The sequence below is a fragment of the Pituophis catenifer genome, unplaced genomic scaffold, assembly GCF_029215685.1.
Source record: "Pituophis catenifer annectens isolate HBS135680 unplaced genomic scaffold, rPitCat1.0.hap2 SCAF_6, whole genome shotgun sequence".
Classification (NCBI taxonomy): Eukaryota; Metazoa; Chordata; class Lepidosauria; order Squamata; family Colubridae; genus Pituophis; species Pituophis catenifer.
The window spans coordinates 42,964,416-42,983,276 of NW_027256886.1; the positions used below are offsets into that span (position 1 = coordinate 42,964,416).

The window sequence follows — 18,861 nt, forward strand, 5'->3', positions numbered from 1 at the left end:
TTCGCATTTTTTCCTTTGCTCTCCACTTTTAAAAATCAGTATCTGATAAGATTTTCCTTTGGTGTTTCTTCCAAAAGAAAGTTGGAAGTTAGAAGTTACATTAAAAGGATGCTTAGGGTGTTTGGAAAACCCATTAAATATATCAGCAAATGGATATTGTTCCTATTTCAGAATATTAAACTTTGAATAAAATATTACTAACATATTGACAGTTTTCTGGACTCAGGAGTCATGCGTGCATTGACTCCTTCCACTTGTCATGTTCTAGAAAGTAGATGAATTATTTTAAGATGGAAAAATAAATTATATCTGTTTAGAACAATGTAAAGCTGTTGTGTTACTGTGGGAAAATAAAGTTCTTTTTGAGATAGTTCTGTCCTACTACCCATACTTTTTAAATTAGAGGAATCTAAAAGAAATATAATTAAGATGGGTAAGGGATCTTGGCAGCATCAAGGAATGATCAACAAAAACATTATTGCTTATGAGCAGTACATTCAGGACTTGGGTCTTGGCCTGTTGTCAGTTACATTCATTGTTCATAATCTCCAAAAAATGCTTTTGCCAATGCTAGTCATGAATGTATACTACAAAGAATGACAAGTAATTTGATTTTTATCATCCTTTTCTTCCTGATGTCTAGCAATCGGCCGTACCCTAATTCCTCGCTACTTCCGCAGTATCTTTGAGGGGGGTGCTACTGAGCTGTATTATGTTCTGAAGCACCCAAAGGAATCCTTCCATAACAACTTTGTTTCACTTGATTGTGATCAATGTACTATGGTCACTCAGCATGGCAAGCCCATGTTCACCCAGGTGAGAGTGCAATGGTGTTTCCCCAGCCCCAGGGGAACTTGTGTATAATTACAGTCTTCAGCATTCTTCACGTATTCTTGTAAAGAGATCTTCTGCTTGGGAAGAGTTGGTAGCTACAAATAGAATTAGAACAAAATTATGTCACAGTGTATTTTTAAATATATTTTTATTCTAAAAAATTAATAAAAATGCAATTGCATATAGCACATGTTTAAATTTAATTTTAATTCAACTCTGTTTAGAAATGGGATAGGCAGGTATAGCAATTTTTTTAAAGTAGAAAAATAGAGCCTGAAAATTACATTTTAAAAACCAAGTGCTGCAAAAGAAGGAATGGATGGATTTATATTCTTTGCAGTCATTCTTTGCAGAGAGCTAACAACCAGATGACCCCAAACAATGTAACTCCTCCTGTTCCCCACCATTCAGTTAGAACTAAAGAAGCTCTTGCATGAGAAGCAAAATGTTTTCAAGGAAAAAAACAAGAAAACCCAGTTGCCTTTTGGAAAAGCACCTTTGGGACAACCAACTTCTGCCTAATATTCGCTGAGGCAAAGCAAATTTTGTCATTGTTATGTTACCCTCATTTTAAGAGAACAGGAAATTAATTTCATTATCAATTAGTGAAATTGTCGTATTGATTAATGAGAAAAGGACATTCAAGCTCATTATAATATAATGATGGGCTCATTACATCTGCCCATCCCACCACATTCAGCAGATAGGGCCTGCTGAGGTTATTTCATTTTGTAGATCTTAGGCAGCAGGCCTTTTTCTGCTATCAGTTTTTATTGACAAACCAGGAATTTCTTATTTGTAAAATTTCTAAAAGGGCAAAATAAAATTTTGTTATTCATTTATTTGGTCCAGATGCAATTGCTCTTTAATGGTTAGAGATTTTGGAGAATTTTTTAAGGCTTCTAAACCAGTAATCCTCCTTTATAGAAAGCTGAAGAACGTTAAATTAATGTTAGTTATTTATATAACCTTTGAAATTATTTATTTATTCATTAAACATATTTATATAGCTCCCACCTCACAATTAAGTGATTCTGGGTAGCATACAACAAAATTAAAAACAAAATCTACAAAATTAATATTACTAATAATATGAATGCAAATATAAAAAGCCACTGAGCTAAAAACAGAATAAAAAAGCGATTAGGTGCAGGGGAGATATTAATTAATCAGTGGTCATCTCAATATTTCACCAGTCCCTAGAGGTCCCCAGGCTTGTTGACCCAACTTAAACCTGAGGAACCTCAAGCTACAAAACATGAGGCCAGATTTACTTTGGAAAGGAATTTTTCTGTTAGATAAAGCAATAATTCTTTTAGGAATGTAGTTTGAAATTATAATGGTTTCTATAGCTCATGTTTTAATTTTAGATACCAAAGAATGAGAAATCAGGAAATAATCTAACAGAAGGCAGTTATAAGAAAAGAAAAGTATATGCCTGCTGGGAAAGACTAATAGAATGTCAGATATTCACTAAATGAATTTCAGATGTGGTCTAATAAAATAGTATAACTCTGGGGATATAATTTGAGTAGTGGGATGCTATAATCTAAAAAGCGATCCAGAATTTGATTCTATTATATGGCTCATAGACTTTATATACAAGCATTAAAATAGTTACTTAGAGAATACTCACTTGAATCTCATAGCCCTTTGCATTCTGCTTGTCCAGGTATCTGTGGAGGGCCGCCTCTACTTGGAATTCATGTTTGATGACATGATGAGGATAAAGACATGGCACTTCAGTGTCCGGCAGCATCGGGAACTTATTCCCCGTAGCATCCTTGCTATGCATGTAAGTTCAGAGGTTAGTAATAGCCTCTGTTTAGACTGGGTTTAAATATTTCTGAGAGTGAGTCTTGACAAGTTGTTTCGCTTGCTTTGTGCCTATTCATTGTGTTGAGGGTTTTTCTGTTGCACCATTATTTTTTGAAAATTTCAAGCTTCAATTTTTATTTTGATGTCCAAATATACTGTATCATTTTAAAAGATTAACCTTCCAGTGCTCCAATGTACACTTTATGTGTTGAGGCAACATATTTTTGTTTAACTGTTTCATTTCTGCTTCTAACATTCTCTCTCCAGGCTCAAGATCCCCAAATGTTGGACCAGTTGTCCAAAAATATTACTCGATGTGGACTTTCAAACTCCACACTCAACTACCTCCGAGTAAGTACTTTTCTTCAGCACCTATGAAACTAAGAATTACATTCCATGGTATTTCCTCCTTCGGACAGTAACAGAATTAAAAATGTCATTTGGACAATAATGTTTTTCTATATTTTACACTACTTTAAAAGCTATTGTAAGGGGTTTTTTTGGTTGACTGTTTTATGTTTGTGAGAATATACATGCTTCTATGGTTTAGATGATTATTGGCAGATAATGTATATATAAAACACAATCATATTCTCACTAGTTACATGTTTAGAGTAGTGGCAGTATTGAAATCTATTAGGCACTTTTTCTATATTACTATGATAGAATAAAGGGGTGTAAATTCACTAGTGATGTACAGAAAACGGAAAATATGCTTTGCTTCAAATCTGAACAAACAGATCTGGAAGTTCTACCAAACCATTTTGGATGAATCATGACTGGTGAAAACAAAGTCTGCAGGAATCTCAGAGTGGTTGTACAGGGCAACTAGGGTAAAGCTAGTATACACAAAATCAGAGGAATCATAGGGTCTGAAATGACTTTGGAGGCCTTGCAGTTCAACTTCCTACCCAGAGCAGGAATCCTCAAATCATCCCAGCTAAATAGCTGTCCAACTTTGTTTGAAAATCTCAGTATCTCAGACTATTATCTGAGCTACAAAGGATGCCCGTTTGCTTCCGGATACAATTCAGGGTGCTGATTATTCCCTCTAAAGCCCTTCATGTCATGGGACAGCACCTATTTAGACAGGAGGGTATCTTACAAACACAATTGATTAAAGAATTTGATTGGCAGGGTCTAGGAAGAGAGACTTCCCTGTCATTGACCCTGCCATATGGAGTATCATGCCCCAGAGGAGACGTGGGTGCCCACTCTTATAGGCTCCAGAAGATCATTAAGATTACTAGAATATAGAGGACCACCCCCCCCCGCCCACAGCCACTCTGTCTTACCAAGGCCAGTTGTTTCCATCCAGACCTCCAAAATCTCCAGGCACTGCGAAAGGGCATCCACAGCATGACCCAGGACATGACTGTACAATTGGGTATCATCTGCATACTGATGATAGTACAGTCTATGGTGACAGATAAACTCACCCATGGCTTTGTGTAGATATTAAAAAGGAGCGGAGAGAGCACCGAGTCCTGCAACACCCTAGGTGTTGTGGGCTGAACCTCACTCTTGACCAACACTGTTTGGCATTGGCCTCAGAGAAAGGTGAATGTTCTTTATTTTTTAACAATAATTCTTTATTAATGCACTTCATTATTCTTTATTGTACGTCCCACATATCAGGCACTAAGAAATTGTTTGTTTTGTCAGAATGTCTGTGTCCATATCTGGCCAGGTTCAGATCAATGTCTAGAAATCTATCTATGGCTCCAGGAGGATTCCATCTGGGATTGTCCTCTACTGCAGAATTTCTCTCTCCTCTTCTTCCTACCAGCTGTGCGTAATCCTAGAACCAATGCAGGAGTTGATGTCTCGACACAAGACCTACAGTCTCAGTCCTCGGGATTGCCTCAAGACGTGCTTATTCCAGAAGTGGCAACGTATGGTGGCGCCACCTGGTGAGACTTTAGAGCGGTAGGGAAGAATATCCTGTGCACTGACCAATAAATCAGATGTATTTCCTATCAAGCCCACCTGAGGGCAGCAGGGCATTGGCTTCCTGCAGATGGAATGCCTCAGCGCTTTGATGAGTGCTATCCTGTGCTAAAATCCTATCTCTGAAACTATAGCACAAGATGTACAAATGAAAGTGGAAGTTAGTGTGGAAATATAGATATGCTATAAAGTTTGAATCAGATGGTATATAAATTTATGAATAAATAATGGGAAGTATTCATTTATTCAGGTCTTGCTTGGAACATGCAAATTTACAATTTGACTGTGCTGAAACAATTGGGAACATTAGATTCTTTTTACTAAAGGCAAGATATCTCACCAAATTTTATTTCACAAACACTTTCATAGCTGAACCTGCACGTCAGCAGCCTAGTAAGCGCCGGAAAAGGAAGATGTCTGGAGGTAGCACCATGAGTTCTGGAGGAGGCAATACCAACAATAGCAACAGCAAAAAGAAGAGCCCAGCCAGCACCTTTGCCCTCTCCAGTCAGGTACCTGTAAGCATCCCCTTTTCATTTTTTCTTTTCCTTTTAACCTGAGAATTCCTTGGCCTGGGGCCATGTTTCATGCAGCCGAAGCACTTCCCCAAAGGATGGGTGATGCTTCCTATAACAAACCTGATAGAATTCAGGCTTCTAGGGGTCCTCCTAGAACTCAGGGAAACACCCTAAGAGTTAAGGATCACGTCTGAGCATGTAAGCCAGACATAATTGATCTCTCAAAGTCCTTTTATCCAGAAATCCATTCCCGATTTTCCCTCAGATGTTCTTTTTCAGCAACCTGGTTTAGAAAGGGAAAGCAGCTTAGTTGTTGCTGTTAAATGAATATCAGGAATCCTTGCTAATCTATTGTAGATGTCCCAGAGATATTTATCTTGATTATGCCCATCCTGTCTGACAACGTAAAAAAGATTAATGTAATCCCTTAATGTAGCTGTTCATTTAAAGGCTCTGTGTAGACCCTGTTAGGGCCAGAGTCTCATTTTTTTGTGTGAGTAGGAAGATATTCAGATATTATAGATTACAATAGGTCTTGAACCATTCAGGTGAGAATTGAGAGGAGACTTTGATTCTCCAATATCCCAGGGCATCCATTGATTTATCAGATGCTGTCTGTGCCCAGATACAATAGAAACAGATAGCAGCATTGTTCTAAGTCCAGAGAGGGACAATGTTGGAAGGGAATATTGAAACCTTCCCAAATAAAGTGCCTTCTAGATGTTCTGTGCCACTTCTAGTTGTTGAGTCTCAACATATCTGGAAGGTGCCAGATTCAGGAAGGGTGAGTAAAGGCTGAGGCTAATTTTGATTCCTCATTCTAGGAGGGTAGGGGGAGAGGTCCTTGCTGTTGTGACAGCTGGCTCCCTTGAACATTGTGATATGGGTCAGGGCAGTCTCCACCTCGATTATGTTTCGGGACCCTCTTCCCTCCTCAGGATGTGATGGTGGTGGGCGAGCCAACCCTGATGGGTGGGGAGTTTGGCGACGAAGATGAGCGCCTTATCACTCGACTGGAGAACACACAGTTTGACGCTGCCAATGGCATTGATGATGAGGACAGCTTCAACAACTCTCCCGCATTGGGTGCCAACAGTCCCTGGAACAGCAAGCCCCCTTCCAGTCAGGAGAGCAAGTCTGAGAATCCAACGTCGCAAGCATCACAATAAAGCCCCCGAAACAGTGCCCAGCCGGGCCTATATTTGACTTGGCTGGTGTCCCATGGACTGAGTCGAAACCATTCTACCTGGACAATTGTGAAGAAGAGTGGCTGGCCAACAAGGTATCAAGGCCTATGAGCACTGCAGCGCCTGCCTGCCTACAGTTAACCTGGCCACGATTCCCTGCTGTCTGCACTCTTGGCTGTCCCCTTTAGGGCAGAATTGGAACAGTGGGCTTTTAGTCCCAACAGAATTTTAATTCCTTCTCCTTCCCTGTCCATGCATCCAGTGCCCTGGATACCACAAGCAACACTGTTAGGGAGTGGTATTCATAGCAGTCCCTTAGAGCCTCAAAGCTTTGGTGGATCAGCATGAAGTACCTTGGGAAGCCACAGGACTGAGTACTTAAGATGGGCAGGAAAAATCTGGTCTAAGGTCCCTTTTATCATTCAGTTTTCTATAAGGGACATCAAGAAGGTTCAATTTTAGCAGGAGAGTCTTAAGAGTCTTGTGGACAATGTCATGACTCACATAATGACTCACACTGGGGCAGCTATGATTTTTGTGGGTTGAATTTTAAGCAGTTCATCTTGACTGACTTAGAGATGGCAGAGCAGTAATTCTCTTTTGCCTGAAGATCTCTTTTGCCCAGAAAGCCAATATGGCAGGAGATTATGTGGAGTTTTAAATTTTCTGGAATGCATTAGAAAAATATTCTGCAGTTACCTGGAAGGGCACTTGCCCTTTTTGTCACATCTTTAGGCATGGGCTGTTTTGCCCCAACCTGCTCTTAAAGGAATTTGCAGTCCTCATACATACCCTGCCCTCAGTATTTTGGGCTTTTTTAAAGAAATAAAATAAAATTGTAAGTTTAAAAAAAATCTGCCCGCCCTCCCTATTTCCCCCAATCCTGATTTTTGTACAGGCTTGTCTACTAATTGGGAGTCTTAGTTTTTGTATACAGTTCTGAGAGCTTCAAACCAAGGAGAGACTTTGCAAACTTCCTTTATACACTCCTTTGAGGACAGCATGGCTGCCCCCACTCCCCCCCTTGTGTAATTTGTGTGTGCTGCTGTTCCTGCTCCACCCTCTTCTACCATATCCCTCCCCTTTTCAGATTTGTGTACCTCGTGCTTGTATATTTCTGCGCTGTATGCTGTGTGTATGATGCTGTTCTTTCACTGTGTTCTCACTAAGGCTGCCACTCCCATTACCATTGGAAGTGGGGGAGGAGTTGATTGTGATGGGTGTCCTTCTTGGGAGGCAGGAGAGTTCAGAAGGTACTGTCACCAATTTACAGCAGTGTAGAACCACAGGAATGGGGCTGTGGCATCTGGGGAAGCAATATATCCACGTTTTGCAAAGAGAATATAATTGTTTCTTCTCTTTATGGAACGGTCTCTAGGAAACCATTGCCCAGACAGACACATCCATTTTTATTTGAAATACTGGTACTAAATCCCCAAGGAAACAAACCCACCTACTTTCCTTTCTACCTTCCAATGCTCTTCCTTAAAGCCTAGGTTAATCCTGTACGTCTTGAAGAGAAAAGATGCTTTATTATGTCACAGAGGCCTCAAAGTTGCGAGTGAGGCATGGTTTTCCACTTTTGAGAAGAGTGCAAAGTATCTTTAAGATATTTTGGCCACATCATGGCCTAGACCACGGGTGTCAAACTTGATCATGTTACGTGACGTGTCAGGAAGTATTGCGATGTTTTTTGCCTTTTGTGAAGCTCGGGTGGGCGTGGCCTGTGTATGATGCATCTGGCCCACGGGCCGCCAGTTTGACACCCCTGGCCTAGACTGATTGTCAGGGTGATTGCAAAGGCTGCGCTGTCATGGCACAATACTCTGTTAACTTACTTAGGGTATTTCTTCAAGGGGATTTCTATCTGCAAATATTTTTTCCCCTTTGCAGCATTATTGTCATCAGTTTGCCTAGAGCTGTTAGTTTTGACCATGTGAGAAGAATTTCCTTTCAAGTCATGCTCTGGAATCCTAGATATTCTCTACTCTGATGGAGCCCAGTTGGATGAACCTGAGATATATTCAGGGCGGTTTGGTCACTTTTTTATTACTGGGCCCAGGTCCTCCCCTGCGGGCAGGTAATTATAGCAGCCAGTAGTGTAATTTACAAGGGATTAGGGGTTTTTTTTTCTGTATCAGTTTCCTACTTCAAATAAGAGTGTCACGTTCTCTACTGCTGTGACTCAGCATGTAGTGATGACGTGTACTCTGTCAGCTCTCTCCACTTGTCCTTTTCCACTTCCCTGGGGCACTGTAAAGCTTTTTTTTTTTTTTTGCATAGTTTGTGCCATTTATGGTCATGTATGGTACCAATAAAACAACTTTTCGGTTTGGTGCTCTCCTTCCAGTGTCATTTCTAATGTGGATCTTGAGAAAGGAGATACGTTCTTACGTGCAGGTTCTAGCCATCAGAATTCTATGATTTAGACTGAGGTAAACAGCTGATATGATGGAATTCAAGGGCTAACACTTGTTCTCTGCTGCCAGCATCTCCCAGTTTTAAATGTGGTCCTTGTTTCCCAGTTCCCTTTCCATTTCTAAATAACTGTGTGCTGAGCACATCTAAAGGTAACAGAAAAGTTTCTGGAGCTGAAGAACAAGTGTTCTTGTGTAGAAAGGGGAAAGAAATATCACAGAGAAGCCTGAGCCATGCCCTTCCTACATTTGCAGGCAGCCAGGCAGTTTGCAATCCAAATACGGTTGCATTGTCAACTGTTTGATTAACAGAAAATAGGGCAAACAAATTTGATAGAAATCATGAATGTCTTGGAAAATGAGCTGGTTTGGTAGTTAGAACATTTTATCTCCAACAATGGAGTCCCTTTATTACTAATTCAATCTACAATCACCCGTGTCACATTGGGTAAGGGGTGGGGAGAAAAGCTAGCCATGTGCCTAGTATTGGCAATGCATGAAAAGAGATAGACTGATACCTGAAATATTTCTGCCTCACTAGCCAAGGGAACTTTAGCATTATATTAGCCTGCATCTTCCCTTCCTCCATTTTGTAAGATGTTAATACCTGTGTCTTTCAAAACTATTGTAATCTTATGCCATATTTCATTCTTGGAATCAAACTTTGCAACATTAAAGAGACACAAGGCTTTGGCTACTCTTTTGCTTCTCTCCATGTAAATTTTTTTAAAATGTGGGAAATATATTTTAGGAAACAATTAACAACTTCTGTATATAGACCTTTTATTACTTAAGCCCAATTGTGGGTTTATCCATCATAAACCCATATGATGGATTGGGTTCCATCATAAACTGTTAGACAGCAGAGGAACAAATCTGCTTCCAGGAACTTGACACATTTCATTTTAAACATTTAACTGATGGATCTACAGTCACATCCCAATAATTTTCCTACCAGAATGATTCTTGTGGAAAGAGAAAAAGCGTATCTCTACTATTCTGGTATGAGTTGGATTCTTGGCTTTCTGTTGTCTAGCTTCCGGTCCCATTAGTAAAAATGGTAGGCTTAGCAGGAGAAAAAGCTGTCATTGGTGGAGATCATGTCCATATGGCTGAGGAGGCAAGGAGACTCGAAGTACTTTTATTTTTGTTATTAATTAAACTTGAATAATATAACAATAAGATTGATAACATGAAATGGAGTTAAAAAGGAATGCAAAGTAAGTTTTAAAATGTTAGTTCAAATTGTTCCTAGTAAGGTCTTGATGGACAACATTTGGTAATATTATAAGACAGTGCATCACTCTGATAATAGGTTTATGATGTAGTTTGCACTAAGATTGGCAATAAAGAAGAACATGGCTTGCTGTATAGAGGATACTACTATATTTCTAATAAAAGCATTTTATTTTTTCCAAAAGACAGAAGAACAAGATCAGTCATTAAACAAACAGAACTAAAAGAGTTTGGTTAAGAGGGTTAAGGCAGAATCAAGCCTTATAGAATCAAGCCTTGCTCATGTTTTAAAGCAATATCAAAAACACATATTAGTCTGGGAAGTTACAACCAAAACAAAAAACAAACCTCAGAAGAAAAGAAGGCCAACTCACTTCCATATTGAAGTAAATTTGTCTCTTAAGTTATCAGCAACTGAGTTTGACTAGGAGACTTAACTTTTTAAAGGATGTCTTTTGAAGCCAATGCTTTGCTCAAGGCACCCATTCCATCCTACAAAGCCCACAAATGCTAAAAGGGATGTGTGTGAGTCTAAAAAAATCCAGTCCCACCTATATTTTTGGTCCGTATCATATATGAATCCGCTCAACCAGTCTTCAGTACAGAAACATGGAAAATAGACAGCCTTGCATTGTGAAGTGATCAGGTACTGTATATGATTTTTTTTAGTTTTCATTATGCTATGTTAGTGACACATTAAACTTGATATCATGGATTTTAAGGGGGAGCATTTTAATTGTGGACCATTTACATCACTAATAAACTATATGCTCATAATCTGCTTTATTACTGTATGGATAGACACACATCCTTTAAAATTGAATTTTACTCCATTGTGCATTATATCAAACAAAAAAATATTTTGCTGTAATTAACTCATTGTTTTTTGTCCTGACTGCTGGAACAACTTTGAACATTTTTGCCCAATCTTTTCTAGTAACTCCAGATACTACTGTAAGAAAACTATTATGTCTACTTGCAATGTTCTGCAAGTCAAACATATCCAGGGTCTCCAACTGTTCATCTTTTTATTTCCAGACTTCATCTTTGTGTTTTTCCTCTGAATATAACTCTAGTTTGTCGGTATCATCCTGAAATATGCCCCAAACTGGATTTTTGTTAATCTTAACATTATATTCTATTGATAAAGGGTAGGATTGTATTCACTCTTTCTCCAATTCCATCATCCTGTTGGTTCATGTTCAGCTTACGATCCACCATTTATTGGTATGTATTTTCTTCCCCTATGTCAGCCAAAAGTTGGTGCTAAAATGGCTTCCTGTCCTAGGATATATTAATGAACACTGAGAAAGAAATTAAATAACAATTGGGATGTATTTTGAGTCATATATGTGTGGAAGAAATGACTCTTAAAAACGAGCATTTGCTGATAGTCTGTTGCGTAATACAAAAATGACAAATTTGTCACTTTCCTGTGACTATTACCAAGAAAAAAAATGTATCAACAGTCTTGTCCTAATAGTGCAGGCAGCTGGAGAATTATGTTTCCGTTTAATAAATTGATAAACTTAATTATGTTATAAAAATCTCTCTTTCTGTATTTAAGAATTCTAGAATACATGTATAATGGGGAGGAATAGAATGTGTTTTGTGTATTATAAACCCAACACCTTAATGTTTATGTAATATATTTCAATGCAATACTAGACAAAGTCACAATATCAAGGAATGGCTCCCAAAGACAGAATAAATTCCATATCAAAACCAGAACACTGTGGCTCTACCCCCTTCCACCTGCTGATTGTAAATTTGCTTCCTACTTCTGTTCTCATGCATTGCTAATCTCTACAAAGGTGTTCCTGTCAGCCGCACCCATTGTAAAAATAAACAGTTTCCTGTAGAATAAGAACTTGTCCAAGAATTCCAAATCTAAGAATAGAAAATGGCACTTTCTTTTTCTTTTTTAAAAGTGTTGTAGCCATATGCAAGGATACAGTTTGTTTTACAAGTTGTTAATAACTCTTGAGTTCTGGTTGAGATAAGATAGTGAAGGTTGCATATCTACAATTAGGCATATCTACTTAAAAGGCTTTTAAAGGTTTTGGCAAAGATTAAAAATGGATCTCCACACCCACAAAATGAATGAGTTCACACATGTGCTTAAGCAAAGTAGGAAATCCAAGTGCTTCACTTTACCTCTTGAGGGGGAATTGATGAAACAATATTGGTACAGCCAGAGATGTCTAGTTTCTAAATTACAGCATCATAGAACTTACACTGTGTGTATATGTATCCCGTCTATCTCGCCTTGCAATGGCAGGAAATCATACTGATTTTAGCAACTGTAGTTAGAAGTAACTCTGTCCATGGCAAAAATGGGAGTGGGGAGCCACAAATGGCTCTGGGGCCTTGGGTTACCCACCCTTATTCTAAACTGAATTTAGCTTAATATGAACCCAGTCGTGATTTATTCCACAGAACACAGGGTTCTTTCAAGGAACAGCATTAACATGCAGTCCTCCAGCAATTGAGTCATCAGAAAAGTATGGCTGGCATAAATTATTCTGCCCAGACTGCCAAGCCCTATTTATGTCTTCATAGTAAAACTGCTGAGTGACACTGTTCTTTCAGCTTGTAAGGTCATTTATGGATTCTCCAGTTTTGTTCCATTTCATGATGAGCATCACTTAGTAGGAATAACAACCACTCCACTCTCTAGTGGAATGGGGTTGGATGGCCAGGCAGGGTTCCTAGGGTGGAGGTTTAGCCACCTTGTAAGCTATCCAAGTGACTGGTCACAGGTCAGGTGGTGCTACATACCTAAGATCTGTAACTCAACCTGTTTCTGAGAAATGACCTACCAGTCTTGTAAAACTGCTAAATTTAGGTTCAAAATTATGGCTGGAGGAGGAATGTAGGGATGGTGCAGGAGGAAGCAATAAAGACGTGCTGGCAGTCAGTGACTATAGTCAGCAGCACTTTCAAACCCAGTTAGAAAGGGAAGAGAGAAACAGTCTTTAGATGAAAGACGCAATCATTTCTATGGAACTTTGATAGCAGAAGGTACTACCCTGTTTTCCCCAAAATAAGACATCCCTTGATAATAAGCCCAAGCGCTTATTTCAGGGTTCAAAAAATATAAGACAGGGTCTTATTTTTGGGGAAACACGGTATCGTAAATAATAATCAGAAAGAACTGGTCTTTCCCACCTCCTTTGCCCTCCCATCCTTCGGGATAGCTCTGGTCTGTCCCACTTTTCTATGACTCTGATCCCACTGGAAGAATGTGGTAGATCTGGTCTTAGGAGCCAGGCATATGGTCCATCTAGACTTTTAAATTAAAGGAATAGTTCTTTAGGCTGCATTAGGAAAACTACTTCTGAAAACTCACCAAGAAAACTGCAGGGACTTGTCCAGGCAGTCACCAGGAGTCAACATTGACTCAAAGACACCACAAAAAGAAAAACAAATCACAGCCAGTACAGAACCCAACATGTCTCTATTTTCTTACCTCTTCAATTTATATTTCTTTGAGCTAGTCTCCCTCTTGTAATTTTTGGATCTGAAGTTAGAAGATCTTAGCTCTGTCTTTAGTGCATTTTGTGATTCTTTGAAATCCATTCAAATACTGGAAAGAAATTTTGCAAAAATGTTCACCATTTTCTTTGTTTATCTGCAGGATCACTCTCCGAATCTTATACAGAATACAAGATATATATTTAGTTTAAAAAGGGAACTGGCAAAAGAAAGAAAGATTGGGTTAGGACTTGAGCCAAATTGGGTCAGGGATTGTGGAAGTAAAATAAATCCCCAGGGCGGCAGCTGGGCAATGCCTCAACACCTTCTTCCATTTGATGCCTCCCCCCTTCTCCTTCCTAATAATGTGAAAACAGAATTGAGCATATAACTCTCACATTGTATGATATGCACATATATGGAGTTGCAACACATTATTTTGTTAAAAAGAAAAATGTCTCTACTGGTGAAGAGATTTGGAAAGAACTCCAGAAGCCATGAGCTATAGTGCTTTTCCTAATGTATTTTAATTGTCTTGAGATCTTTGGATGGGCAGCAACATTTTTAGTGGGAGGGTCAATGGTGTAAATAATAGTTTACATTTGGTAAATCCTATCACAATACCAGATATTTCTTAACTGCCAATTTACTAGCAAGATTACGGTATTTTGCTCTGCTAAAAGACCATGGAGTCCAAATGAAACAGAGGTGGTGCTCCTCACCAACAGTTCGTCTCAGGTGGGCAGTGAATCTCCTCATCTACAGAAACCTCCCAACCACTGATGCTGAGCTTGGCATCGTACATTCTGTTATATTTGTTTGTAAACAGTACAGCAGGTAAAGAGAACGGTAAACCAATGGATATCAGGCAGATTTAGCAGCAAGCCTTTTAATATGAAAGTCTAGATCAGGGGTCAGCAACCTGCAGCTCTGGAGCCTCATGTGGTTCTTTCACCCCTCTGCTGCAGCTTCCTGTCACTCAAAATATGTGTCACAACTGCCAATGTGCGATACCCGCCGGCACGCGATTTAGTGAGCTTTTCAACCCCCTGTAGGCCAACTATGGATAAATCCAAGAAAAAGTTTCAGAAGAAAACATTTAATTCAACTACATATGTTAGTTTTGTGAACCCTCAAGAAATAGGCACCGGAAGGGTTTTGTGGCTCCCGGTATTTTCTTTTCTGTGGGAAACAGGTCCAAATGGCTCTTTGAGTGTTTAAGGTTGCAGACCCCTGCTCTAGACATTAAGAAAACAATATGCTCACGCGCACACATACACACACACACACACACACTGAATTAGCTCTTGCATCTAAACTCACAAGATTCTTGGGGAGTGGCAGTGGAACTGAGAGCTTTGGACACATACACACCATTTCCTATACTGTACACCAAGATTCCTGTAACTTCTCTGAAAATTAGCCTTTCCTATGTTATTGCTATAAAGGACATACCAGGGATGAAATTCAGCTGGTTCTATCTGGCTTGGGCGAACCGGTAGTGGCGGCTGTGGGAGGCTTCACCCACCCGCACGGACATCATGACATCCCTTTTTTGTGATGATTTTCAGCCTCTGTGCATGCGCAGAAGGCTTTGCACATGTGTGGATGATGGTGTGTGCAAGCGAAGCGAGCACGCGCACATTTGCAAACCGGTAGGGAAGATAAGTGAATTTCACCCCGGGACCCATTATTTTAAAGTCATGGTTTGGATAAAAGCCCTTAATTTGTGTTGTGTTTTCTGTTGTAAACCTGGGTATCTTTTGTCCTTGTTCCTGATGTTCCACAAAACTAGCAAGGGATAATACCTGGTGGAAGAGAGGCAATTTGCTGATCTGTGTGACCCTCCTGATTGCAGGAGCTGTTTGCTTTGTAAATTTGCATTTACTGGCTCTGAACACTAAGCCAACAAATGTTTCTTCACGTCAGACATTGCCACCTCTTTTGTCAACAAAGAAAACTGGTCTTTACATGTCCCATGTTGCCAAAGCACCTATGTTGATCATCAAATAACATTTTAAAACAATTTTCCCCAAATAAAATATTTTGGATTTATAAGAAGTGCTCAGTACATTATTAGACTATCTTGAAAACTATGCATTTTTAAAATTATTTCTCCTTGAAGGCAAATTAAAACTCACATTTGTATTTGTACAAGCTTTAAGAGATTTCAGAGATTCTTGATAGGTTGCCACTACTATCCCCATTATCTATTACCTGATAGTTGGGCTGTCTTCCTTTCCACACAATTGCCTCAGCTTGCCTCATTTCAGCAATATACTTCAGAAAGGATCAAAATCACTTTATCACTGGTATTGCTAAAGAAATTCTTGCTGATCTCATGAAGGTAGAACCAACATTAAAAACACAAACCTAATCTATCTATCTAAAAGTTTCTGTTGCTGGGTTACCATTTTAAATTTAAATATTAATCATTTCAGAAATTACAGTTTTTTTCTCATTAAGAAAGAGCATATAGAATAGAATAGTTTACTGTAGTTTCCGTAAAACATATGTTTTGAGGGCAGAGAGCAAACTACTGTATGAAAGCAAAGCTGTATTCTTTCTTTGGTAATCTTTGTTAAATTTCATTATCTGAATTTTGTTTTATTTTGCAAAGTGATTGTTTTTTTTTCAGAGGCATGAGCTGATTTCAAACAGAATGCCCTTCTCAAAGGACAAAAGAAGTTCAGACTCTCAGGAAACTGCTTCACTCTACCCCAAGGCACTCTTAGCAGAGTGAACAAGGACCTTTCTGTCAGAAGTGCTTCATTCTCCAGACTCTACCACCACAATTTAGCATCTGGAAATGGGTGATTCAGGACCCCCCTCAATGCTGTGGAACAGGATGGTCTAGTTCCTCTCATAGGAAAAGAGACTAAATAAAACAATTGGTCTTGGGTTAGATAGCGCAAGAAAGGAGGGGGTGCAGTAATAACTTCACTAATTCTTGTTCAAATTAAAAATAAATGCATTAACACATTTCCTCAAATTATAACTTTCTCATATTTAATAAAGTTGCCACACCCATGCTTTTTATTTCAAATTTCTGACTTTTATATCTGTGAATTATGAAAACTTATTATTCTTTTGGCAAAAAGAAAAGTCATCAGTCCTTTAGTAAAGCTCAGAGGAAACCTGACCTTAGCACCACATATTCATCCTGTGTCACCTTCAGAGTTAACAAATATAACTGTGAGTCAGAGCTCAATTGAACAAAAGCTTCAAGCGTGACATTGCACAGAAGATCTATCACAATGGAATAAGTGAAATACATATGTACAAGAAGAAATACCACTAAATAATAGCGAAAGTCAAAATCTTTTTTAAAAAGGAAGAGAAAATAAATCCTGATGATGGACATGCTTGTATACTTTTCTTAGTAACAGGATGGAACTGATTTGCCACTGCCTACATATATAATAAACAAGATCCAAACGTTATTTAAGAAACTTGGAATGCATGACATGGAAAGATCTTTATAATGCATACCAAATGTTTATACTCTTCCTTTCTGGATAAGAATTGTTATGTAAAACATAAAAGAGCTAGAAATAGAAATAAAAAATAGAGATAATAAAAATAAAATATCAAAGGAAATATAGTCATATTTAATTTTTTTTGATACAATTAATATTTATGTTTGCAAACTATCCCTGCTTCCATTATATCCATTAACTGCTTTATGATCCAATATTTTGTTCCTTAAACTCACTTCTCTTTTAGGATCTCATTAGTCCATCCAACCATGACTTCCTTAGTCTTTCCCTGCTTCTCAAACCATTCACTCTTCATGTACAGGTAGTCCTTGACTTACAATAGTTCGAAGTTACAACGGTACTGAAAAAAGTGACTTAGGACTATTTTTCACACTTACAGCTGTTGCAGCATTCCCATTGTCACATGACCAGAATTCAGATACTTGCCAACTGACTCACGGCTCACTCATGACGGTTGCAGTGTCCCAGGGTCATGTGATCCCCTTTTGCAACCTTCTGATAAGCAAGGTCAATGGGGAAGCCAGATTCACTTAACAACCATGTTACTAACTTAACAAATGCAGTGATTCACTTAACAAGAATCTGGCAAGAAAGGTCATAAAATGGGGCAAAATTTACTTAACAGCTGCCTTGCTTAGCATTGGAAATTTTGGGTTCTATTGTCGTAAATTGAGGACTACCTGTATATGTTTTATGATTTGATCTTCATTCATTCATTCTCTCTGTTTGTACAAACCAGCTCAATTTAAGACTTTTGTATTCATCCTTCATAGTATTTAGTTCATATTCACACAGCAACCATTTGCTTTTCATCTATATCTTAACACACCTTTCTTAAGTTACCTATTGCATTTCAGCCTGACGTTTTAGTGGGTTAAAACAAATTTACAGTAAGTCTATTAAAACAAAATATTGTTTCAAGTGTGAAAAGTTATAACATCTTTTCAGTTAAATACAATTTAAACTACTGATTTGATAAAACACTCACAGATGGAATCAGCTATATTCTATTAGGGAGAAAATACTGTGGGACAGGAGGAGGTTTTCTCTCTGGAGCCCACATACAATTCTACTGAATGTTTTGGTAGACCAATAAATCCTTTGAAGATAACCGTACATGCAGGGTTAAACCTCCTGAATTAAAACTTTTAAGGCTTTGAAAGAGGACACAGAACTTTAAATGGAAACCAGAAAAGCTCTGGCAATTCATATAGCTAATGCAGGATGGGTATAATCATGTCAGCAACACAAATACATTCCATTTAGTACCAGTAGAAGCTTCTATGTAATGTTTTAAGGTTCTACAAATGCCCTACAGTGGACAGATCAAACTAAGGCTACCACAACCACATACAATACAGGTAGTCCTCAAGTTACGAATGGAATGGAGCCTGCTCATTCCATTCATAACCTGAGGCTTTGTGGGAGTGAATCTTGTACTTTGAACGTGATCACTCCCTCCTTTTGCCCACACATTTGCTAATCAAATGCGTGGCTCATTAAGTGCACAGAGGTATTTCAGAGTGGGGAAGGCCATGGGGGGGGGGTCTACTGATGGAACAGGTCACCTGCTTAACACCACCCAAGGCCTCTCCGACCCACTGAAATACCTCATGCTCCCCACAATTCCTTCCTCCCAGGTCACTTACTGTGCTGTCTCCTTTCCAGCCTCTCAGCTGCGTGCGCCCCTCTGAAGCTCCGTTTGGCATGCGCAGGCTTCGTCCGGCACTTTGCAGCCCAAAACAGAGCTTCAGAGGGGCATTCCCGCTCCCCCAGAGTTCCATTTTGGGCTGCAAAGTGCTGGACAAGGTCTGTGCACACCAAAAGAGCTCCTGAGGGATGCACCCCGCCCCTATGGAACTCCATTTTAGGCTGCAAAGTGCCGGATGAGGCCTGCGCACACCAAACAGAGCTATGGAGCTCC

General features: G+C 39.1%; 1 protein-coding gene across 7 annotated transcripts in view; it reads left to right on the forward strand.

Moving 5' to 3' along the window:
• Window positions 1–16,895, forward strand: part of LDB1 (LIM domain binding 1) — a 67,452-nt gene extending 50,557 nt beyond the window's left edge. For 2 of the 7 annotated variants that reach the window (XM_070946387.1, XM_070946392.1), the window contains exons 6-11: window positions 644–816; window positions 2,507–2,641; window positions 2,920–3,003; window positions 4,442–4,565; window positions 4,972–5,120; window positions 6,059–11,830. In XM_070946387.1, the coding sequence (XP_070802488.1) occupies window positions 644–816; window positions 2,507–2,641; window positions 2,920–3,003; window positions 4,442–4,565; window positions 4,972–5,120; window positions 6,059–6,289 (896 nt within the window). In that variant the 3' untranslated portion in view covers window positions 6,290–11,830. Of the gene's footprint in view, window positions 1–643; window positions 817–2,506; window positions 2,642–2,919; window positions 3,004–4,441; window positions 4,566–4,971; window positions 5,121–6,058; window positions 11,831–16,075 lie in introns of those variants that run through there. The other 5 variants (XR_011600530.1, XM_070946391.1, XM_070946388.1 and 2 more) reach the window with 5 other exon arrangements.
• Window positions 16,896–18,861: the final 1,966 nt, after the last annotated feature.